Source organism: Scomber scombrus, chromosome 4 (genome assembly GCF_963691925.1).
Source record: "Scomber scombrus chromosome 4, fScoSco1.1, whole genome shotgun sequence".
NCBI classification, from domain to species: Eukaryota; Metazoa; Chordata; class Actinopteri; order Scombriformes; family Scombridae; genus Scomber; species Scomber scombrus.
The window spans coordinates 25,391,724-25,416,895 of record NC_084973.1 but is presented as its reverse complement, the minus strand read 5'-3'; the positions used below and the strand labels follow the sequence as shown (position 1 = coordinate 25,416,895).

Sequence of the window (25,172 nt, the reverse complement as noted above, 5' to 3'; positions counted from 1 at the left end):
ATGTGGTCCAGTACTCCCAGGGTTGTGACGAGCACTCCATTAAAACTCTGTTTTAATGACTCTCTGGAGTCTCCCTGGTAATCTAGTCCAGATTGGACAAATCTAATTATAGTGGTTGTTGAACTGAACCTGGTCTAATGTGGTTTGGATGGAGAAATGTCAGTAAAATCACCCTTTTTGTGTTTTCATAAGGAAATAAAGGTTTCTCAAATCTAAAAGAGGGTTTACAAAGCATTAAGGTTTTAACTATTATGCCTGCCTCGCTTTTTTCAGGCAACTGCCTGTCTTCAGTTGTGTCAGTGATCAAACCAAACAGTCAATCAGAGGTCATGGTCAGTATTCAATCCAATCAAAGGAGCACACTATCTATTTCATCCCTGCCTCCAAAGTCTCCAAAGTCAATTTGATGAGTGAGCGAGTGTTGAGCTGTTCACAGTACATCACGCTGGTGCTCATCACAGCCCCATGCTCATGGGGATGTATTTGTGCACGCTGAGCAGAAATGCTCTCTTGCAATGATGGTTTTCCGCTTGCAGATACTGTTTTTTGTGTTCATATCAGGAGCATGTGGCTGGTTTTTATGTGTGCATATTTTGAAATAAAAACTACCGCCATAGAAAAGCAGCTTTCAGAAAATGTCTACTGAATTTATGAGATTCAGGTAGGCAGCGTGACTGCATCCTGTGGATTTGTGTAGAGGTATTTTGAGACAAAGTAACCTCGCTTTTCGATGACCTTCTCTCTGGTTTTCCGAACCCTGTTGTGAGAATGAACCATTTTGTTTCGAAAGACAAGGATCGTGATTTTACACCAGAGCCTAATCTTTTGTCATACCAACATTTGTCTGTGTGTGTGTGTGTGTGTGTGTGTGTGTGTGTGTGTGTGTGTGTGTGTGTGTGTGTGTGTGTGTGTGTGTGTGTGTGTGTGTGTGTGTGTGTGTGTGTGTGTGTGTGTGTGTGTGTGTGTGTGTGTGTGTGTGTGTGTGTGTGTGTGTGTGTGTGTGTGTGTGTGTGGGAGGCCTGAGGAGGAGGATTCAAGGATGAGCGATCTTTTCAGAATCCATTCTAAGAGAGATTGTATGCGTCTTCAGTGTCAAATATTCTTCCAGCGTAGTTACCTTGAAGGCTTGGGATTTCTTCAATTCATCATCTGCTGTTCCTGCATCTTCACTATCAGAGCTGATGGTGCGTGGATTCCAGTCAGCTTTCATCCCTAAGGCAGAAAAGAAAGATGCTATGCTGTGGAGCTGCAGAGCGGCACACGTTGTCCACATTCCTTCCCTATGACTCTTCAATAGTCCACCTGATTTGCATGTGACCCCCTTACTCTTAGCTAAGTCCTCCCCAAAAACCCCTTAGGTCAGGGGCTTGACCCCTCGCCCTTGTGGCACTGAAGTGACTAGGCGCCAGCTGAATATCTCTTCAATTGGCCTGCTGCACGACGAACCTGCTCCCAACGTGATAGAGTGGGGTTCAAAGGTCAGGGGTCACCAGAGGGAGAAGGGTATCTTGGGTCATCAGCAGTGGCCCTCGGGCTAGAGTGGCCAAGGGCTCGGCGCCACAATGCTGGCTGATTGGGGTGCTGTGGTCATTGGGTTAATAGGATAAGTGGCCTGCAGGTCATTTTGGCCCAGTTCTAATGCTAATACAGGAACTTGTCTTTGCTCTGTTGCCAGGACGGGGAATGGATCCAGGATTTTGGGTCACCACTTGGTTACAGTTTTAATCCAAGCTTTTTTTCATCACAGCTTTAAAGTATGTTATTCCATTCAAGTGAGTGGCTGACAGCTCTTGTCCTCTGCCTTTTGCTTTGGTTTGTGTGCTTTGATTGTTAGGATTATCTGCTCACTTCCCTCATGATACAGACACCTCTTGGGAGTGCATACTAGCACATCCGCAAGATTGACGGTCAGATAATAGTCTCTAGCAATCTCTTGATGGCAAAAAGTGATACAGATTGAGGTTTTTTGAAATTGTCATTCTGTTACAAGCCGTCTGACACTTAGCTAGCCTCTAGCCTTCTTCATCATCATCATCTTCCCACAGTCAAGACAAGCAAAGTAACGGAAGTGCTTTGAGATAAATACTTTAAGATAAATGCTTTTGTTAGTTTGCAATTAAGGAGGCTGCCAAACTTCTTTTCTTCTGGGCCCAGGGAGTGAGTCAGTGTTTGTGATGTCTGCCATCTTTTAGCTTTAATCTTCTCTAAAGACATCGTCTAGGCGCTGGCTCTGCAGAGCTTTTTGGCACAGACAACTGGGCCAATTCAGTGGCCTTAAATTAAATGAGAGGACAACTTAAAATAGTCTGATAGACACTGAGCATACTGCATGGGAAACGTCAGCATCCATTTTCATAATTTAGTGAGAGAAGATAAAATATATAAAGTCCCCGGTCATTGTGCACATATGCACAATAGAAATGGCAGAAACGTTCATTTTGCGTTCATCATTTGCAGCAAAGTAGAAAATCTGCCTAGTCAGCAGATCCATAAAAGCACATAAATCCCAGTTTGGCTTATCTGCTGCGCTATTCTTTGAGAGGTCATGTAGAATACTGTACTCTATGTTTAGATCTTTCAGGATTTTTGCCTCACACAGTGAATACTTCAGAGACATGTAATGCTCTTAAGCTCTTACATTTCATTATGGAAAATAGGTGACAAGTGGATTATAAATTGTTGCAGTCCTTCAAACAACGGGGTATCCAGGAGAGATTAGTCCAAGTCTGAGCCGCCTGGAGAAAATCTATAAGCCGATGATGCTAGGACCCTCAAACTTGACACATTGTGTGGGGCAGCGTTTCATGTTGTTTTGAAAGCCTGCGCAATGCTTGTTTTATGTTTTTCAGAACTGGAGATACAAAGCGCCATGTTTGCATGTGACTTATTATCCTTTTTCTTGTTGAATCATGACAAGGCTGCCCATTGTCACCTTTCGAAGTTACTTATAACTCTGTTGTTTTGATGCAAATAACTCATTTATCTTCCTATCTACTCATTCCAGATGCATCCTTTGGGATTATGTAACAATAACGATGAGGAGGACCTATATGAGTACGGATGGGTTGGAGTGGTGAAGCTGGAGCAACCCGAGCTGGACCCCAGTTGTCTCACCGTGCTGGGAAAGGTAAATGTAATGTAATGTAATGTGATGTAAACAAGTTAATCTTTGTGGTGTGTGAGGCAGAAAGAATCCTAATATAGGAATATAGCTCTGAAAACATCATCTTAACTTTGTTATAAATACATTGTAGGACTTGAGTTATTTTGACTCCTTGTTGTGATTAATTGCCTCGTGGTATTAATACTGGACTTCAGATGACTAGATTGCTGCTTCATTCATTGCATATTTGTTATGTGGCCATTTTCGGGGTAAAAAAATACTCTGTCAGACCCAGAACACCCAGGCTTTATTTTTTTTTTTTTTACCATCTGCAATCTACAGCCAAACATCACACATCTTGGATATGCGTTCACTAACAGAATAAGAATTGGATTACTTTTTGCATGTAAACATAATCTTGAAAATCCCAACAGTACAGATCAAAATAAACAGAAATACTTCCAGGTGTGTATTGAATGTTTGGGCTTGAGATTTTTGGTTTAGGGAGTGATGAACAGAAATGTGCAGACAGCGTTGTGTGTGTGTGTGTGTGTGTGTGTGTGTGTGTGTGTGTGTGTGTGTGTGTGTGTGTGTGTGTGTGTGTGTGTGTGTGTGTGTGTGTGTGTGTGTGTGTGTGTGTGTGTGTGTGTGTGTGTGTGTGTGTGTGTGTGTGTGTGTGTGTGTGTGTGTGTGTGTGTGTGTGGACAGCCGACCCCTTTGCTACAGTCAAGTTAAAGAAAATTCTTTCTCCTGCTTAATTAAAACCTTTTAAGAATTTATCTTTGATCTTTTGTAGTCAGGCAGACAATTCACGGAGGGATGATTTAGTTTTATTTATTTATTTATTTTTTTAACTTCCCGTTGCTGGGAGAATTAGGTTGAACTGAATCCCTCCCTTGTCTCTCACCACCCCCCCTCCGTCCTCCAGTGCCCAGACCCCTCTGGAGTCTCCGAGTGGTATTTTATCATGCTTTAATTAAGTGTTCCTCTTAATGGAATGTACCAACATTCCCCGGAGGAGGAGGGGGGGTAGCTGGCTATAGTCTCATTTATCCTGTGCAGACCCAGTGACAGAAAGAGAGCAGCCATTCATAATTTAAGGAGCCCTTGTGCCATATAGACATGCTAATGGTGCACTTTCTCTGGTGATGGCTGCTGCTACCTAACAGATGCTTATGCTGAGACCTGAAAACTGACCTAATGTTCAGCACTCAGACTTCTTGACTGCAGCTAAGAATATATCCATGTCAGTGGTGGCTTTGCTCACTAGTAAATGGCCTTCAAACGGGTAATGCGTCCATGTTTGAGGGGGTGTTTAACAGTTCCAGAGGCAAACCAAGGAAACTATAACTGGTTTACAAAAGTAGTTGTTGTTTACCACTACTATAATTGTCATGAGAGCTGCATGCCTGTCATGAGAACTGTATGCTTGTATGATAGTGAGACATTTATTTTATTTTAATGGTAAGTAGGGAATATTTTTAGTACTCTAAGCATACAATATCTGGTCTCTTGTATCTAGCTACATGTATGTAACATCTGTACTAAGTCAAAGGAGCAGCGATTCAATACCAGTTCAGCTTTTGTTCAGTTGTTGTTGAGATTAAAGCTTTATGGGACACACAAACAAAAGCAGGAAAGATGGAAAACATAGAGTGGACATTCAGACCCTGATTAGTTCTTGATATAGGACATGTACGTTAGCCAACTGAGCTACCAGGGCACACAGAGTACCAGAAACCCACACCTTCTGCCCAGTGGAACCATCCAAAACGGAGCGCTAATGAGCTGGCCATTTTTATACATTCTGGGTTTGGTGCTTTGCTAAAGGACAGTGTAGTGAGGATGGCAGGAACCTTGGCCTGTGACCTTTTGGCCCCCAGCCAGCCTCCCTAACCTCTACACCACTCTATTTCCTCTGTGTTTATTCAGCCAGGACTATAATTAGAGGAGGGAAAGCCCATTGTTGCATCTTGACAGACCCTTGCCCGGGGCCCGAACACAGCTGGGTGCCTTGCGTTGGCACCGCCGCTTTTGCCAGGCCAGACAGCGCAGTGTTTACCCCCTGCCAGTCTGCTTACTCTGCCCAGCCAGCCAGGCCACCGTGCCCAACCCCGGTCCGGATACTATGCCCACTCTTACACATTCACCCCGCCTGGCCTGGCCTCATGCGTGGCAATCCCACACACACACACACCCCCCACTTGCTCTACCCAACCAACTGGCCCCTGTCTGAACCCAAGAGCCCACTCCACTTTGCTGCCACTTTGCCACCAACAGTGTTGGGGTCCTGTCTGGTCAATTTAGATTCCATTCAATTACAAAATCCCAGTGAATGCACAAAACTGAATTGCAGGGAAAACACGCTGTTTACTCTAATCCATGTCTAAATATAAAGTGTCTGGGAACACAAGCCCCCCAGCTGTGGCTAAGAGCTGGTCAACACGTAGCAATGGGCATTCTCTCCTCTATTTAAAGTTGGCTGCACACAAGGATGGGGCTTGCTTTTATTTTAAGTGTCAGGTCATAATTGGCTGATGGATATGGTCATGCAGATAGCTGTTATGGCAAAACATGATTAAGGAAGCGTGGTTTAGGAGGTATGAGCGTTCACTGTCCTAAGAACCGTACTTCCCACAGTAGGAAGATATGGAGATTCTCTGTCCAGGTTATGCAGGTTTTTGTGTAGTTTGTATTACTACAATTTAAATAGTGTTTTTTTTTTCTCTTTATTCTTTACTTGATTTATAGGCTTATAAGAAATCACAGTTTCGTATATGCTGCTGTTGTCAATAATAAACCAATGTGATTTTAGCTTTTACTTAATAATCCAGCTGAGCCACTTGAGGATTTCTCACTGTTGCAGAGAGATGCTCTGACATCAGCAAATATTAGCAGTAGGGGAAGAGGAGGAAAAGAGGGCAGTCACGCTGGCCTCTGAAGTCCACGAGCAAACCTTACAAAAGTGCTGGCGTGTCATATATATGTACACAGTTTTTTCCTGCACTTCCTGTTTGGTTCCTGTGAGAGCGGCAGGACTGGTGAACCCCTGACCTCTGTGTGCCACAGCAGTAGCCCTCCCCCAACAGCAACAACACAAAACTAAGAACATATCAGTTCATACTGTAGCTAATTAAATGCATTTGAGGCAGTCTTTGATATGGTTCGGTGACACTGCAAGGTGCCTGAGCGTTAGCAGAACACAGATGCAAGTAGTTGCCTCTCTTTAGTTACAGCTTATCAAGTCTCTGTTTTCTCTGAGGTGTTTGTAAATGTTGTAAATCATGCTCACACCTCTGCACACATGTATCCATTCTCAAGTTGGACTATTTATTGCAGTCAATAACATATTCTTGGTTGTCATTTCCTCCTTGCTGCTTCTGAGAAATGGCCTCCCTCCCTACTTCTCTACACTGTCTTTTCACACACATACACTGCGATTTTTGGCAGCGCCTCTGGAACATGAACTCATGCCACTGGCTTTCATTGGTGGCCCAGGCTGGTTGGAGTCTTTGTCACTGTGCCAGTGAGATATCTCTTCTTTCAAGTACCGCAGTGTCAGTCCAATGGCCACACGGGGCCTTAGCATGCCGGCTTTTCCCCTTTCATCCTGCCCAGGATCTCATGACATCAGCCCCCAACTAGGGCAACCAAGGGAGGAAGGGCAGAGGATTGGAGTGGTGGCGGATAGAGAAAGGAGTGGGAGTTAGAGGACAGAGTGAAGGGAAAGAGGTTGGGGGCTTGGCTTCTCAAGAATATGACGAAGGCGAATGTGTCTGGTTTGGTAAGTGGGTGGCTGGGATTTGTGTCTCGCTTGGTGCAACTTTTTTTTTTTTTTTTTGTACACACATAAGCAGAAAAATGCGACCCATCCTCCCACACAGCCCTGCAGCTTGTGTAAAGCAAGCCTCTTGGCTGGCATAGCATGTAAATCTCGCTGGTATGTGCTTGTTGTGTGTGGCCTGGCGCTGCCCTTGACCAGCTCGTCTCTGAACCACGATCAGTTCCACCTTAAACACCAGCCAAAGACAACATTTCATTGCAGCGGAGCGCAAGACAGGCCGCTACAAAGCACTTAAAAATAACTAGAGCAACAAGAAAAGTTTCAAGATCTTTATTGACATATCCTCCCAGAAATAAAGCTAGCTACTTTAAAGTTTTTGCCAGAGGCACACAACCATAAAATGTGTATCCTGTGTGGGAAGCTCTGTCTTTGACACACATACAAACATAATCCTAAAACCACAGTTGCCATGGAACAATGTGAGCGGGCAGAGGACTATGTCTTCTACCGTGGCCCTCAAGTTGGCACTATGGGACAGCAGGCCAGAGCAAACAGCTGCTGCTTCTTAGTGCTAAGTGGCTTTTGGACTCTAACCGTGTCTGGCATCTCGGCCAGAGCTGCAGAGAGGGTGTAGTGTGTGTATGTGAGTGGAATGATGGGGACATAGAAAGTACACGAGGCCTACAGGGATGGGGTGTGTGCGTCTGAAGAAGAGAAAGACCTGCATTAAAAGGAAAGAAATGGCAACAGACAGATGAGTGTGATATTGCGGGCGACTGGCTGCGAGCCTGCGGCCAGGTTAGCTGTCCTACACACTCAGGTGTGTGTTAGAGGTCGTCTCGAGGCCACGGCAATGCCAGTAGGGTGTCATGCCGCAGGGCCTGTTGTAAAGACGCTTCAATGCTGGTTTGAACTGGCTACATTTTGGCCTTGTTTTCAGACCACTTCTAATACACTGTGTTGTCTTTCATGGTTGGGAATACTGTCTGATCAGTGGTTGTATTTGTTGATGTGCGTATGTGTGCATGCATTAGCTCATCCACTGTTTATCAGTCTGGATAAGAAGAAGTAGAAGCCTGGCAAATCAGCTTGTGTTTTGATGCAGGCGGCTGAATGACTCACTCTGTCTTTCTCATCACTTTCTTCTGACTCCTTTCCACTTGCATGCTTTTCCTCTCCTTGCCTTTCACTGTAAAGGCTTTAGTGTAGCAGAGAGCATTGACAACAGAAAGGAAATGTATGTAGTTGCAGTCTCTAGAGTGTTTTGTTAAATTGCAGTGAAACCACAATAATGATTGATTTACGTCGGCAGCTTTTGTTCGGTACCAATGAAGCTTGTTTTTTCCTCAAAGTTAAAAGAAATCTTTTCATGGCGTAGCTGCAAAGATGCAAGAAGGATATCGATAAGACAATTTTCCCTTATGCTTTCCCTAAAAATGAAGGGGCTTACTTCCCTTTCAATTGTGTGCAGCAAATTGAAAGTCGATTTTAGGCTGTTTAAATCAGAGCAGCTAATGTTGGCAGCTGTAGCCTGAAGTATAATGGAGGCTAATGTTGTAGTAACTTCATAAACTTCTCCGCCTTGTTAGATGTAGCAACTTGAGGCAGTTTTCGCCTGATTTTCTCCTCAGTTCCCCTCCTTGAAATTGTGTTGCCCTCTAAAAATGTGCCATATGTTTTTGCCAAGTTCACGGATTACAGAAAATATTTCAAGGGGCTTGCAAATTCCTTACAAAAACATTCAAAAAGTTGAAGGCACTCCCAGTTCTCACAGATTATTAAAACTCAACCGCACAGTCAGTTACAGGGCATTCAATAAATTATCAAGGGCCAATAATCCATTGATACTATAGTACTCCTAGATACCAAATTAAGGAGTCAGAAAGTGAAAAAAATTTGTAGGACAAAAACAATGAGCAGCCAGGTTAGCTTTACAGTGTTAGTGGGTAAACTCTTTTGCTTCCTCTCCACCTGCCCCTTGCCCCAAACATGCTGCACAAACACTTTCAAACACTGCAGCATGGAGGGAGAGGTAGAAAGAGAAATTGAAAAAGAGAGGAGGAGCAGCAGGGAGAGAAGAAAAAAGGGAGGAAAAAAGCTTGTGAAGCGCGGCGCACTCAGGGGCCTGCCTCTTGGGCTCTCCTTTCATGTTTGTGTACGCCTCAACTTGCTGATATTATCTTGGCTGCTCTTCCTGGTGGGGTGTCGGGAGAGGTTTCCACTGTGACCAGGCAGGGGCCTCTCTCTCTGTCTCTCTCTGTTTCTGCATGTCTCTCTGTCTCTCTCACCCCCCCCCCCCCCCCCCCTCTCTCAGGCTGTGATGAAACCCTCACCCACCTTCCTACTTCGATCGCACACACACACACACACACCTAAAAAAAAAAAAGTCCCTCTCCTAAATCACTGCTTCACCACGTTTCACGGCGTTTGGAAGCGCCCGGGATCCCACAGCGCTGGTTTCCATGGTCACTGGGAAGCTCCTTGTGTCATGTGGCTCAAAGTGAGCCGTCCCTGGGCCGAATTACCCAGCTTTCAATGGGAGGCCAAATGACCATTATTAGACTTCACAGCTCAGGCCCCTATTTAAAGAGAGAAGAAAGGAGCCCCGGGGACTTAAGATGAGAGACAGAGATGGAGGGAGAGAGAGAAGGCGAGGGGAGAAAAAGAGTGAGGAGAAGAAGAGAGCAAGGGAAATGAGAGGAAAGAGAAGAAAAGTACTCTCAACACCACTGCGGAGTGGTTTCTTTTTATTTTTTCCCCGCCCTTACATTGATTTTTGTTCTTAATCACGACTGTTATTTGAAAGTCAGACACCAGCCACAGCTAAAGCTCTCCTGTCTGTCAAACAGCACCCAGAAAGACGGGGCGGCACTGGATCAAAAGATGAGCCGTGGAAAAAGTAAATCTTAGTAAAGATAGAACCAGACATCCACCCACGTCAACCAAAGCCCTGTCTTTTCTCTCTTCATCTCTGTCTAAGCCGGTTGCTTTGTAGGGGAATGCGCTTGTGTGCGTGAGAATCCTTGTGTCCTGCGCCCTGCTGTGTATGTCAGGGCCATGTTGTCTTTAAGGCTTGGGCCAATGGCCTGGCACGGAAGCTGGAAACTGAAGCCCCCTGGTCCCCGCACAGCTAATCTGAGGCCTCTCCCCACTACAGATGATTCCTCCACTGGAGGGTTAGCGGGGGTGAAAATGGCATCCTGCTCTTGTGGTTTAAACTTTCTTTTATGCTCCGCCAGGGAGCCAAGGTTGGGCCCATAGCAAAAGGAGATGGAGAAGAAGTGGTGTGTGTTTGAGGGTGTGGGTGTGTGTGGGTGTATGAGGGTGACAATAAAGCTGCCATTGCTATGAGGACAGTGAGGTAATGGAAGAAGAGAAAGAGAAACATGGAGATAAGGAGGGCAAGAAGACTCGGAATGCACCTGGTGGATACTGGTAGATATTGGCATCGTTTATTGGAGACCAATATAACAATAAAATTTAGATGAGACATCCGGATGGCGGTTGTCCATGGTTAAAGTTAATTTGAGATGATCAGTTTTCGGTCAAGTGTTTTTTAATACCTTTTTATTATATTTATTTTTTTACTCTTAATGTAAAGTAGAGTAAAATGTACAACATTTCACTTTGAAATGTAATTCAAAACTCAAAACTGAAGTATGCTATTCAAGAAATGAACTCCTTTTGACCAGATCTGGTAGAAGGTGTTTAATTGTTGACCAATCTGATGACTAAAGATACAGTAATATAGATTTACTCACTAAGATAAGACAACAAGTCGTAGCTGAGTCAGGTAAACACTCGAATATTGCACCATCTTGCTGCTCAAATCCTTTTTACAGCCACAGACATTTCCTGCTTTGATGTTATCTTTATTGGGACACAACAAAAGGAAAGGTGCATGCAATGTTAGATGAAGATAAGAGTTCCAGTACACTGTTTTAGAAATTGGTGCACCTTTTTGGTCAATTTCAAAAAAAATTTTGTGACCGGTTCAACTGAAAATGATTATTTATACCTTTTCATATTGTTTTATTTGGATGTGTTTCAATGGCATGGGGATTTGAAATTCACTCAGCCAGTATATCCCAAAAAAGGCAAAGATTAAAAGAAAGTTTCAAACAAAGACATAGTTTCCTTGTTGTTTTTCTATCCTGTGAACCTCCAGACTTGCGTTGTTAGGTTTTGAACTCCTATCATAGATGACTTAATACCCCATTGAACTGCAGTACATAGTACACTTTTTCTTAGACCTCTGCCTTCGCTCAACTTTCATTCTGCCATCAAAAGGCAAAGCATTTGCAGTCTCTCCTTTCAACTTGGACATTGAGAGGTCTCATCAAAGGAGAATCTGTCAGTCTGAAGGCAGTTTCAAGCATTTTATGAATCCAGTAGTACTTTCTCCAGCCTTTTCCTTTACATTTTACCCCCAGACATGAAATAAACAACCAAAGGTTAAGTCGGTTGCAGGCTACACAACAGGAGAAGAGAGGTACAGTAAGAAAGGAGGCTACATGGGGGTTAGAGGGCCGAGTCCTGACCTGCTCTGCCTTGTTTGCCCAGGGAAAGCAGGGAGCAGGCAGCAGCAACACCCCTCCATCTGCAGCAGGATAGATGCAACAACAGCAACTTCTCTTTCATGCAAGCAGGGACATGGTTTCCTAAAGCAGCTTCAAGGCAGAGAGAGATTAGAGAAAACCAGTATGACTGCAGAAGAATTAAGAGAAGGAGCAAAGTAGCTGTTTACTGAGACGCCTCAGTTCAACTTAAATCACTGCATTTGGACATAATGCGTGTTCACACCGTAGCATCCTGGGTAAAAAGAACCACAGATGCCGCCGTGTTGCTGTTTAAGTTCATGTCATGTTCAGAAATGTCAGTCTAAACTAATTTGGGGTTATACTGTTAATATGATGCTGTAGTTTCTGTAGGTTTAGTAATGATGAATGTAGCTAAGAATGTATTGAGTTTGGAATTTATGTCAGCTGTTAATGACCTGTGTGGTTGGATATTTTAGGAGATGGAAATAGTGATTTTTGATTTATTTTTCTCTGTTTGGGGCTTGACAATTGCTGTTGACTTAATGAGTGGTTAGTGTTAGCTGTTGAAGGTAAAAAGCCAGTGTTCTTACTTGGCTAACAGCAGTGTTTCTTAATTTAGCATACACCAAGGCTCGATTCCCAATCAGCCATGTTTGGCAACTGCCCCAGGGGGAGATGAGTTTGTGGTAATCTAATAAATCGTGAAGTTGTTAGGTATATTAACCTCTACAACACAATAAAAACTAAAACGCTAAATGCCCTGAAGGCTCACTCATTTTAACCCGATGTTGTGACCCTGTCTTAGAGAGGAACGCTGTGTCGAAATCCTGCACCTTTTAATAATTCAGTTAATATTATGCTTACATGGTGCACATTCTTTAACAATTTTTTGTTTAAAATGATTACCTCAAACTAGCTGACTCACAGCACACCACAGGCACTATACTAATCCATTTTAAGATTACTGCTTGGTGTCTGGAGTTCTGGGTTTGGAGGCCCACAACAAGGGCCCACAGCTCGTTTTTTGCCTGGGACCACATTGCAAATCAATCCGACCCTGGCATAGACTCTTGCCCAGAGTAACATGTATCGTGTATTGCAAAAAAAATAAATATATAAAAAAATGTTGTTGAATATAAAACACCTCATCAGCTTCCTCTGAGAAGGCTGCAGTACCATAGCCCAACTTTTAAGGCCTCATATGCCTTTTTTATGTGCTTGCCAGATGTTTAAGCATCTTCATTTAGTTTGAATCACTGAGTAACTGTAGTATTTTCCTTTCCTTGTTTATTTGCTCATGTTGTTATGCTGGAGGCACTAGTTGTTATCTACTGGCTGATAGGACACAGCATTACATAACATAACAATACACAACACTTTTGACATAATCACACATTTACTACTTCAATTTATTTGAAGTAGTTGCAATATCACTGATGTAATGCACATTTGCTGTTTGAATAAAGGACATCTGGAGTCAAGGTGCCGGACTGATATGACGCCTATGAATACAGTGAATGTCTCTTCACTCCGACAAATGATAGATGTATTAAAATATTATATAAGGAAATATAAACTCCCAGAAAAATATAAAGAATAAGCAGAAGATTCAAATAATACCGGCTATGTTGAATACTATCGCAAACTACACTATAACTTAACTTTTTTTTTTTTTTTGTAGTCAAAGTTGGAAGAGATTTCAACCCTAAACTCTTTATTGGGGGGGAAAAATTAATCCTCTCTATATCCTCGAAAGTCGAATAAAATCACTTAAGATCTCATGTGTGCCACTACACTTGCAGAAGTCGAGCATAAATCATGTGCTACACTTGTCTTTACTTGCTTTCAACTTTATCATCCTCCCTCCATTTCTATTTTTTCTTCACTTCTTCCCTGTCTGACAGCTCTCATCTCGTGAAAAAAATATGGTAATCCTGAATTTTCAACACTTGCAAAAGTTTCTGCCGCCTTCAGGTGTTCTTCGAGAGGTTTATGACATATATATATATAATGAATATTAAAAACCAAAATTTGTGATTTATTTTTCTTATTTCCTTCCTCATGTGTCAAAAATATACTAGATATAGACAAGTATTTCTTCTTTTCGTGCTGTAGAAAAAAGAGATTAAAACTTTTAGTGACTGTAGGCTATAACAATACAAACAACCTAATATAAGTGAATATCAGTATTTTTCTCCTTCGATATTTTGCATGCATAAAAAACAAGTATTGTCATCAGTAATTATCTCAGTTTATATCAAGCCAAGAAGTTCCGTAACTTTAATCCAAACAGCTTGGTGGAGAAGAGGCACTTAAAAAGTAGTATTCTTGTCCTAGTCGGAAAGCTTGTTATTTTCCTGTGAATCACAAAGGGCCAGAGCCCAAAACCGGTAAGAAAACAACATGGGAGGGACGGAGAGGAAAAGTGGAGGAAATTTAATTAGCGGTTGTCCATTCCTCTAGCCCAGCGTTTGGTCTCGGCAGGGCAGAGCAGTGGGCAGCGGGAAGAGAAGAGGACTCAAAGGCTTCTTGATTAGTGGCAGACTGAGTCAATGCCTTTGCATCTGTGTTTATGTTTGTGTAAGTGTGTGCGCGCTTGACGCCACAAGGCCTCAAACTGTGGAGAGAGACAGGAAATGCTGCCTGTGGTGCACAACAAGCAAGACAAACGTATATTTAGAGAGAACGATGTGTAAATGCTTTGTATTTGTCAGGAACTATTGAGTCCAGTGAATGAGCCTCATCCATCACCTGTGATTCATCATATCTTCACAACACTTACAGGAAAAAACGAATGTTGTGGTGTGCTAAAATGAATGTGCTGGAAAAGTGTAGGAAGGTCGACCTAAAGAAAAACTCAGCTTGGAGGTTGATGGATGTCCTATCACTCTGTTAGTTCATAGAAACCACAGTGTTTCCTCAGAAATCCTTCATCATGGCCACACGATGACAAGTGTTTAAGGGTTTCAGAACAGTTCCTTTGTTATGTTACCCTGATGAAGGTGTTCGGCTAAACAAAATTGAGGTTTTTTGGTACCAAAAAAAGTTCCTTGTGTTCATGTTTCATTTTTCGTCGAGTATAAATCACTTTGTTAATCTGTCATTCCCAAAAAACTCTTGAAAATATGCTAAATGATCGATCGTTCGTTTATTCTACTCCTTGTCACAGTTTACCAGAAATTAAGGTAACAAGATATTTAAATCTTATCTACTGTTGGCGTTAAAAAAAAAATCTACCTTGGAAATGCATCAAATTGAATTTAAAAAAAGGCATTTGACATGTCATTTTCCATGCTTCATACTTTTTTTTGCCTCCAAGTCGTAATGTTTCAGAAAATTGCTGGATAGTTGGTCTGATATGACACCCAGTTTTTCATACCTAACATCTTTTCAGTATCTGTAAGAACATTTTCTCATTGAACAATGGAAATCCACAAAGTGGTGGATGCACATCAAAATATTGTATGAGGTGTGTTGGCAAGAGGACAAAAACAGTTTCAAGTAAAAAATAAAAAAAAAATAAAAAAAAAAATTCAAGCATTGAAAGCACACTGATGCTCTTAGAAAAAGAATTTATTATGCATTTTATATTCAGAAACTGACATATTTGATTGTATTGTATCAATCAATATGTTACCAATATCTTCAAGTTGATGATAGGGCTCAATCAGAGATTCAATCCTGGGTTGAATCAGTTGAAGCAGTAGTCGTACCTGATGAGGACATAATGTTGAAACATCGTAGGTGTACTCAATGAGTCAATTTTGTAAGAACTAATAAATCAAATAGTCTAAAATTGGCAAAATTGTGATATTATCAGGGTCAAAAGTATGAATCAGACCAGGAATTTCAATTGCAGGTTTTGATAAACTGCCAGTTTTTTTATATTAGTATTAAAGTTTGATAAGAAGCCAACCATGAATTTGCAGTTTTGGCCCTTTCAGTGTTTTTACGGAAGTTTCCAGTCAAAGGTTAGAGTTTAGTACAGTACAGGAGGTGAATGAGAGAGAGAGAGAGAGAGACAGTATGTGTGAGTGTTATGATGAAAGAGAGAGAGAGAGAGCTCCCCAGTACACCGCTCTCTCTCTCTCTCTCTCTCTCTCTCTCTCTCTCTCTCTCTCTCTCTCTCTCTCTCTCTCTCTCTCTCTCTCTCTCTCTCTCTCTCTCTCTCTCTCTCTCTCTCTCTCTCTCTCTCTCTCTCTCTCCCCCCCCTCTCTCTCTCTCTTTCTCTTTCTGTCTCTCGACTCTTTAATGGGAGCCGGCTCTTTGCCAAGTTCCATTGGCAGGCCTCCTCTGTGGTGCCCCCCCCTCACACACACACACATTTTGATAGCACAATTCACTTGTATAATTCTGGTTATGCAATGGTCAGTCGGTGAATGGCCACCCCACATTGTGCGCTGAGGCAGAGAGAGAAATGGAGGAGGGGGTTGGTGGTTACTGGTCAGGAAAGATGAGGTGAAGAAGAGGAAAATACTGAGAGATTATGGAGAGATTTTTTAGCTTTAAAGACAGCTGCAAAATTTAGCTAGATGATGTTGGATGCATCCTTGTAGAAAACCTGCTGTTCTTATCTGCTGCTTTTGTCCCCAAAAGAACTCTTCTCCAAACCTGACATTACTGCCTTAAAAGAGACTGTTCACACCCATCCAGAAGATGGCCACCTTGTGAAACGCATCTCCCTCTAAAGGAAATAGAAAAAGATGAGAAGCCTCACAGCTTGATCTCAATTGCATCTATGTTTTTTCCACAACTCTGTTTGTCATTTGGGGATTTAAAGCAGTGGAAATAAGAGACTTCACCCATGGGAACTGATTTGCCCTCAGGGAGGAAGACACAGTGAGACATAGCCATTTCATTGTGTGTGTGTGTGTGTGTGTGTGTGTGTGTGTGTGTGTGTGTGTGTGTGTGTGTGTGTGTGTGTGTGTGTGTGTGTGTGTGTGTGTGTGTGTGTGTGTGTGTGTGTGTGTGTGTGTGTGTGTGTGTGTGTGTGTGTGTGTGTGTGTGTGTGTGTGTGTGTGTGTGTGTGTGTGTGTGTGCTACCTGGTCATGGGTTGGGGATCAGTGTACCTGTGGCATGCCTCATCTTTGTCTGATGGTGAGGTCATTCCATCCGCCCCAAATCTCGCTCTCTCGCTCTTGCTGTCTCTCTGTCTTCTTGCACTGGTGGGCAGTTTACCCACAAAACCGCTGAGTTTCTGTGCTGATACAAAAACATTACATGGCTTTGTTTTGTTTGTTTTTCTACAGAACCCTTCTACCAAAATCAGCCATACAGGAATTTTGCCTAGATAAGAAGTTTCCATTGAAATCACAAACTATGTGGTGAAAGATGAAGACTACAAATCTGACCACATATCAGATGCCAAGTTTGGGTGCTGACATTTCTCAACACATTTCAGATAGTACCAAAAACAAGTATTGACCCAGCCCTTTCTGCAGTATGTAGCATAGCCCATAAAGATGTTTGATTGTATGCTTATACATGCTGACTACTTCACTACCACAGTGGGATTTAACAGTAACAGTAAGTTACGTAGACCAGACTTTCAATCTTTGGCACCGTTTTCATTCACAGCATTTTGCGAAGGACAGTGTCAAAAACCTCTCGATTGGTGCTTGAAGTACAAGGACTTTACTATTCAGTCATGATTGAGAATTAGGAAAAAAATTAATTGAAACACGTTATTGTTACTGTAATAAAACTCTATAGGAACTAGCTCTGACAGAGATGGCAGCACACTGAACCCAGGGAAAAAAATGTGTTTTTCTCCTGCTTTGTGGATCCAGAGGTTATCAGACCAAAAAAAGCATAAAGTTATATCGGTTTTCTCGCTTTTTAGCCTCATTTAGCTTGCTGTTTTTGATTTTGCAGCCCAGACATGTATTTTAAACCAAAACCAAACCTCTGATAAAATTACTCACCAGCTGGTGGAGAAAATCAAACTTCTAGCAGCTAAATAGCCAGATATTTTTCTCAGGGGTTGGTGGAGACCAAAACCACAGCTCAGTCCATTCCTTAAAATCAGATTTAAGGTGAGCACAGAGAAACTTTCCACTTTCAGCAAATGAACGTGAAAACAAACTCTTATTAAACTTAAACTCTTAAGCTTATTTTTGACCTGAGGGGAACTTCAAGGTCTCATTTGATGAATTTTAACTCATGAACTGAATTTACATGAGTGTCTCGACTAGGAAGACACTCAATAAGGATGTCTGTGTTCACTTCCTGACCTAACTTCTTATCTGCAGTTTGATATTAATGGCAGTCACTGAGCTCACTGAGTACTTCAAGTGATTCCTTCCCCTGTGTGTTTATGTTGGGTAAACTGCCCATTTATATGAAGCGAGCCGAATGGAGAGGAGCTCGAGGAGGTTAGCCGGCCCCTGTCGTCCACCGGTGTGACACACAAGTGGATTTTTATGTGCTTCGTAAACATTTTGTATGCAGCTTGAGAAATGACGCCTCAGATGTCCGGGGACTTGTGTAAAATTCTCCAGCTGGGTGCTTAACAGCATCCAAATTAATATTAAACAGGAATATGGGAGAGCTCAAACGTCTGGGTCGGTAGGGGAAGAAACTGAACATTGACTTGTTAAATACTCAAAGGAACACACAGTCACCAGAGAATGTCTTGTTTTTTTTAACCTGCAAAACAGGTACGAAAATTAATGGCCGTGACTCAAAACCTTAAATATGAGCGGAAGGGGATTCATTAAAAGAAGTTATTGGCAGGATTAAGTTCAACAAGGTTATTTGAGTTCATGTTATGCCCTTGTAAATGTTTCTAGGATAGTGTTTATGTGTCTGTGGGAACAGGAACGTCCTTTTTTTTTTTTTGTAGTTGTCGTGACACAGCAGATAGCAAATCCGGCACGGTGAGAGTGTCAAACCAGTTGATTACATGTCACCGAGCCAATGCGATTATGTCAAGTATCTGTAAACAGAATAACATGTTATGACAGATTTAACACTCTGTCAGTGAGGTGTTAACATCAAACGGTAGGAGATCAGGAAGATGGTGAGTAATGTGCTTTATGAGCCGGGAAAATGACTGAATCCTGGTGTAATGAAAATGCCAAGGTAATACGCATGACGCCATGTGCAAGTGCAGTATGTACAAGAGAATGAATGCGAAGGAGGTGCTTCAAGCATAGTTTAATTTCTTTCTCCAGGCTTCACGAGCTTCCAATCAGATGACAGATTGCCACGTTGAAAACTTTTTGATTTTATTTTAGCTGATTGTAAATAATGTCTTGGCACACACACACTTGCTCTGTGAGGGAGAGTGGGGAAAAAAGGCGACCACATATAAGAAAATCCATGGGAGAAAAGTATGCCTTTATCTTTTAATAAACCGTAAAGCCAGGAGGCAACATGAAATTACAGCATAATAGCAGTGGAGAGTCTTCTGAAGACTTAATTGCCTTAATTATAGCAGTGCAGAGGGAGAGGGGGAAAGAGAGAGGGGAAGGAGAGCGGGAGGAGGAACGAAAAAGGAGGGAATCAGAGAAGAAGAAAGCAGGAAAGAAAGATGGAGTGAGGTGATAGAGGAACTAGTGCATGAGCCAGATGTTGCAGGTGTAATCTAGGTGTGTGTGTGTGTGTGTGTGCGTGTCTATTTGCGTGTGAACAGATAGCTTCCTGTTTCATGTTTATACATTTGTGCACACATTCACACATGCGCTGGTCTGTAACTGTGTTCATCTGAGAATCCTCAGTCCATGTGAATGATGGAGCAAGCGCTACGCTGAGAAAAAGTCTCTTTTCCAGACGATTGAAAATGTCTCCCTCAGATCTTACAAGCTGGCAAGCTTACTTAGGGATGCTAAACATAGCTTTCATTTTCCTCTGTGTCTAGACTGACTTCTCAGTCCTCTCTGCTGCGGTTTTTGTTCACTCAGTGAAGATTGTACCCTAATTCTCATGCCTCCTAGCCAGCGGGAAGTTTGTTTAGCCAGCAGTGTTGTGAAGTACCTGTGAAACCCCCACCACACACCCCGCGTGTTGAGGTTGAGCGTTTAGCTGATTTTTGAACATGGATGACTGATCAAACACTCAGGACAATATTAGCAGTAGAGGAGGTTTCTCGATCACCAGCCGTCTTCTGATTAGTCTCTAGTTGTTCTAAAAGATTATACATTTATTTATTTGCCAGTCCCTTGTTTGCACTCTGATGGCTGGACATTTCATCAATCTTAATAACTTATGGATGATAGTGAAGCATTCAGAGTGTGGGCTAGTTATCAGGTTTCAGCCTTGAGAAAAATATCAGCAGTGTGCTTTTTTTAGGATTTCATGTTTCTGATTACCTTTGATTACCTTTGTTTTAAAGGTTGTACCTTGATTTATTGTTAGAGGTGTGATGCATAAAGCTTAAACCTTAAAGGCTGCCCTCTTCTTTGCACTCTGATTGCTTAAAAAAGTAACATCGACGGAATTTTTGTAACAATTTTTCTTATTTTTGGGAATGGTTCATAGTTAAACATCATTATCAGCGCCCTTTTTCTAGGATTTCGAGGATTTTCACTTTCTCTTTTTTGATCAACAAGATTGTAGGTGGAAATTATTTTTTGAGGTGTATTTAAAAGAGCTCAAATCTTAAATAAACTGCCACCTGTCATACTCTTATTTGCACTCTAATGGTTAAAAGAGGATCAACATTTGAATTTCGTATTGCAGCCTTCGTCATTGAAATATTGGATTCCTAAAATGATAACATCTGCGTGTCTCGATCTCCTCTTTAATCCTGAATGAGAGGATCACATTGTCATCTTGCATCGACTTCACCAAACTTTCAAAATAGACTTTTGAAATTCCTGTTCAATCTCAATGAAACTTTTATGAATGAAAGGTCTCCAGTGTTATTTTCTTTTCTTTCTTTTTTTTTTTGTTAAAGTTGGCAGGGAAGGACTGACTGCTGTCTCAAATTTCTTTCACAATATCCCCTTACAAAGGAGCTCTGCCACTTGAAATCCTATATCCAGTTTGAGTCATTGAAGTAAACAGTATTTCCTCACTGAAGTGTTTTTAAAACTTAAAACTGTAGCAACATGATAATTTTTTATATTACAACGGTCACAATCCAAGTAGTAGTTATCCTTCCTTTGGTGTCAGAGGTTGTAGTTTTTTTTATAGGGCTGAGAAGGAGATGTGTCATGTTTTTTAGGAGAGCCAGTTTGCCTGTGGGTGCATTTTTGTTGTCGTCAGGCAAGTCCCTGCACTGCAGCGCAGGCCTGCCCGATTGGAGATTCTTTAGGAGGGAGATCTCCTTCTGAAAGCGTCTTACCAAGAGCTATTAATTATTAACTGGGAGAGCTAACATCAAAGGAGCAGACTTGTGCTGAATTAAATGGGGGCTGGAGCCTGGCAGTGTGGAGCTGAGAGAAAACTGGGTGAGAGGGAAAAGCCGAGCGAGATTTCGCTCCCCTCGCTTTTGAACTTTCCAAGTACAAAAAGAAAAGAAGAAAGAAAAGAGCGATGTTAGTTTATGTAAAAGAGGCAGGGAAAGAGAAAGTAACAAAGTTGGAAGAGCTTGTATTTATGGCGCATTGCTGTTTTAATGTGTGAATGTTTTAATAAGGCTTTCATTCACTACTCAGAAAGATCGAATCCGTTTGCAGGGTTAATTAGTCTTTAATGAGCTATGAAAGCCAGATTCATAAACATCTTGTCTTTGGATTAAACCAAGAGGAAATCTAATTGAGACGTAGCTCATACACTTCTGATGCTTGAGAATATATTTTCCTGAGGTGGATTTACACTCAAAGTTGATTTTATAGACTGTGGTACATACACCACCACTTACATCAAAAGCTTTTTGTTAGTTTGGCTCCATTTCCCTCCTGCTGTAACTTGTCTGTGCAGCAATAGTCCCACCTAACTGCTCATACGGGACAGTATCTGCAGTGAAGAAGGTTTCAGGCCCATGCTTGTGTGTTGCTATAATTTATTTTATATATATATGTATATATACGTAGTGAGATTATTGACTCTGGAGTTCTCTTTCTCACTTTGGAGGAAAAAACTGCTTCAAACAAGTGAAGTGTGTCATGCTTGTTGTTAGTGAAACATTGGTAAAGTTAAATTTAAACTAACTTTGGTGACACGTGCTACTTCTTGGAAAGCTATAATTAATTATTGACCTCTTTCTAAAGAATAATACACACAGGAAGTTGGTAAAATAACATAAGCACCATAGGAAAACTGAAAGGAAAACAATTACAAAGCTGCATCATGTTAGGTTTAGTGCCGTGTAGCTATACATCAACTAGTTCACTATATCAACACTTGTATGAAAATCAATGCAGCAGGAAACAACTAACAGAGGTGCAAAGAGGCCAGATTATGTGTGTATATACTGTGTATAAACTTTGGATGGCAAGGTGAACATCTTTTTTAAAATCATGCCAAACAAACTGCTCCAAAGAACAGAACTAGAGTCACAAGTAGTGCTTGTTAAAGAATTGGTCAATCAATCATAAACCAATCAATTCGATTAATCAATTAGTTGTTTGGTCTTTTGAAATGGTGAAAAATGTTGATCACTATTTCTCAAATGTCTTGTTTTGTCCAGGCCATAATCCAAACACAGTTCACTATCATAGAGGACTACAGACACCAGAAAATATTCACATTTGAAAAGCTAGTATGAGAAAATGTTTTCTTATAAAAAAAAAAAAGACTCAAAACTATGTACGATTCATTAGTGATTATTTCGTGACGGTCGACTAATGGATTAATCAACTAATCTATGCAGCTCTAAACACAAGTCAAGTCAAATGGTTTTAGAAAACCCAGTATTGACCAAAGAAATGTAAAAAAATTAAACTATATTGAAAATAGTTTTAAGTTGCAACCAACAGAGTTATGACAGCTGTTTGATTACATGAGTGGACAAACATAACAAATGAAGATGCTTCCACTCAAATCATGATCGGTCATTGTAATGTTTGAGGAGCATGAAAACTGAATCACTTGACTCTCATGGTCACCAGATTTTGGATTTGTGTAAGAGCACTTTCCACAACCATTATCAAAACACCAAATAGAATTATAGAAACATGGGAATATCTTTTGGAAGAATGGTGTTCATCCTTCCACACTTGGAGTACTGAAGCTGTTCTGCCTCCTGGTAGTGGACCAAAAGTTTGTCTTTCCGCTTTGGTCACTGTTGAGTGTCGTTTCCTCCCAAAAAATCAACATGATGTGTTGTGAAAAGAGAAATCACGCCTCCCCTGCACATACCTCTCCTTCCCATCTCCTCTCTCTGTCCTCCGTGAGTGCCTGCAGACTGGAGCGGTGACACTCTCCAGTCACTCGGCAAGCAGAGTCACAGCACTGTACACTGTCACTTTGATCTACACCTCCCCCCCTCGCTCCCTCCAGTTATGAAGAGCGCTGGCAAGAACCCAAGGGCACTTGATAATACCAGGATATGATCCCAGCCGCGCTCTTTTAGATCATGTAGTGCAGACATCAAAACGTTGTCTAAATAGGGCACCATGAATCAAGCGGGGTGAGAACGTGTTGTAGGGGAAAGCAGGAGTTAAGATAATGGAACTTTTTTTGCAGAGGAGGGGAAGCCAATTTGGATTCTGTGAGGAGATACTTGAGGTTCTGCAGATCCAAGCATTTCCTTTATCTTTTGCCTTCAGCAGAAGTCTTCAAAAGACCTCTCTGCTATGACTTTCTCTACTCGCAGATGAAAGAAGCTCAGATTTGAGGCGGTTGGAAAGCCTTGATAACTTTATTCAACTTTTCAGAGCGTGCACGGCAGAATTCAATTCAGATTCAGCTCCATGTGATGCACCTCAGCCATGCATGCATTAGTTCTCGATACAAGGATGAAACGGTTTTAGTGGATGTCATGCTATTACGGCTAATGTGATGTGGATTTAGTTGGAAACACATCGTGAAGGCATGGACCACATGTGTACATCCAAGCAAATGTTATCAATGGCTTGTTTACTTCTTGACTGTTGGTTTTCTGTCACTTTTCTTCCTCATCCGCTCGTTCCAGATGATCAGTGGTCACACTCAGGCAGAGAACTCCCTCTAGTGGTCCTAATTTGAATGTGACAACTCAAAATAGTGAGAATGCAGTTGATTGAGAAGAATCTGATCACACGTTTCCTTGCTTTTTCTCTTCACATCAGCATGTCTTATAATAACTTTTTTCCCCTCCGTTTGCAGGCAAAGAGAGCAGTGCAGAGAGGAGCCACAGCCGTCATCTTTGATGTGTCAGAAAATCCAGATGCCATCGACCAGGTTTGTCCACACCTAAAGTTACTCTGGCATTTACCCGCTCACGTTTCAACAACACTGAACCGCTTTAATCTGTCTCGCTCTGTCTGTTAAAGACACTCTGCCTTTCACTTCTGAATAAAGCTCAGCAGCATGCCCTGCCCATCTGACTGTGTGTGTGTGTGTGTGTGTGTGTGTGTGTGTGTGTGTACGCGTGTACGCATGCTGTTTGTACAAACAATGATCTTTCTATCTTTAGTTCTGCTCAAAAGCATGTGGATCAGTTTTGCTCATTCAACCATTCTGGGCCTTTGAGCTCTCTAACTTGTGTTTGGATGAGTGTGTTATGCTGTGAGAGGACTGCAAATGGATATCCAGGTTCAGCTTTCACTAGACCATGACCAAACTCTCTTGAGCTCATAATTGCACAGGTAGCGCACATTACCTCACCCCCCTGAGACCATGGATCTGTCTTTGAGTGCGCATTTGTGAGAACACACATACTGTAGGCTACTGTAAGAACAAAGTATATTTCTCTTCACACACACACACACACACACACACACACACACACACCCACCCAGACACTCACATTCCTGCTTCTTCAACTCTTTCTGGCTCCTGTGTCTGTTGCTGTTGAGAGGTATAATACACGAGTTGCTCGTCTGAGCGCCTTTGTCGCAAGAATTCTCCTGTGGTATTCATCCTCGCCACGCCAGGCCTGGACTTGCAGCCTTTTTCTTTTTTTTCTCTCCTCCCTTCCTCGCCTCTTCTTCTCTGCCGCTGGGTCGTAAAGCGCGTAGCTGAGAGATAAAAGGGATTGCGCAGAGACCACATGAAAGGCAGCGCTGGGCGGCTGTGTTAAATTCCCCCGAGAGGCTTTTCCAGTCAGAGCGGCCCGATCAGCAGAGACAGGACCCACAAGGCCGAGGGGCAGGGAGGAGGAGCTTAGAGAGAATTAAGATACTGGGGCCGAAATTTAGAGAGAATCTTTATTAAGTTAATGTACTTGACTTCCTTTTTAAATCATTGTGTACTATAATGTGGTGCCAAGTGCTGCTTGTGTCTGAAACACTTGTTTGGGAGAAAAGTTGAGTTTGTGATTAACTTTCTTTAATAAGTGATACACTCAAGGTTTTTCTTTCTGTGGAGTTTATTGTAGGACTTATAGGTATACTTCTTAATGATGTATTGTTTGGCCAAGCCAGAGTCTTGGTGGAGTCGTTTCTCAAAGAGGGAACAGCGCACCAGAATCGAGCGGCACATCAAAAGTTCAAACATCTATACTTTGAAACCAGAACATACAGTATTTCTCTGGGGAACATGACGACAGCAGAAGAAATAGAAATGCGAATATCCTCGGTATTTCCCTTGGGCTTTTCAAATTACAGATTCCACCAGCAGACGAAAGGGGAGGACAGAGGGAGAGGAGGAGTAGAGGAGTATGTCAACTGACTCGAAAGCCAGAACATACTATTCATTGACTATTTCCTCCTG

At 42.0% G+C, this 25,172-nt stretch overlaps 1 protein-coding gene across 1 annotated transcript in view; it reads left to right on the top strand.

Moving 5' to 3' along the window:
- znrf3 (zinc and ring finger 3) overlaps nt 1-25,172 on the top strand; it is a 68,015-nt gene that overhangs the window by 33,635 nt on the left and 9,208 nt on the right. Inside the window, exons 2-3 of the mRNA XM_062416984.1 lie at nt 3,005-3,127; nt 23,625-23,699. Coding sequence (XP_062272968.1) covers nt 3,005-3,127; nt 23,625-23,699 — 198 coding nt within the window. The remainder of the gene's footprint in view (nt 1-3,004; nt 3,128-23,624; nt 23,700-25,172) is intronic.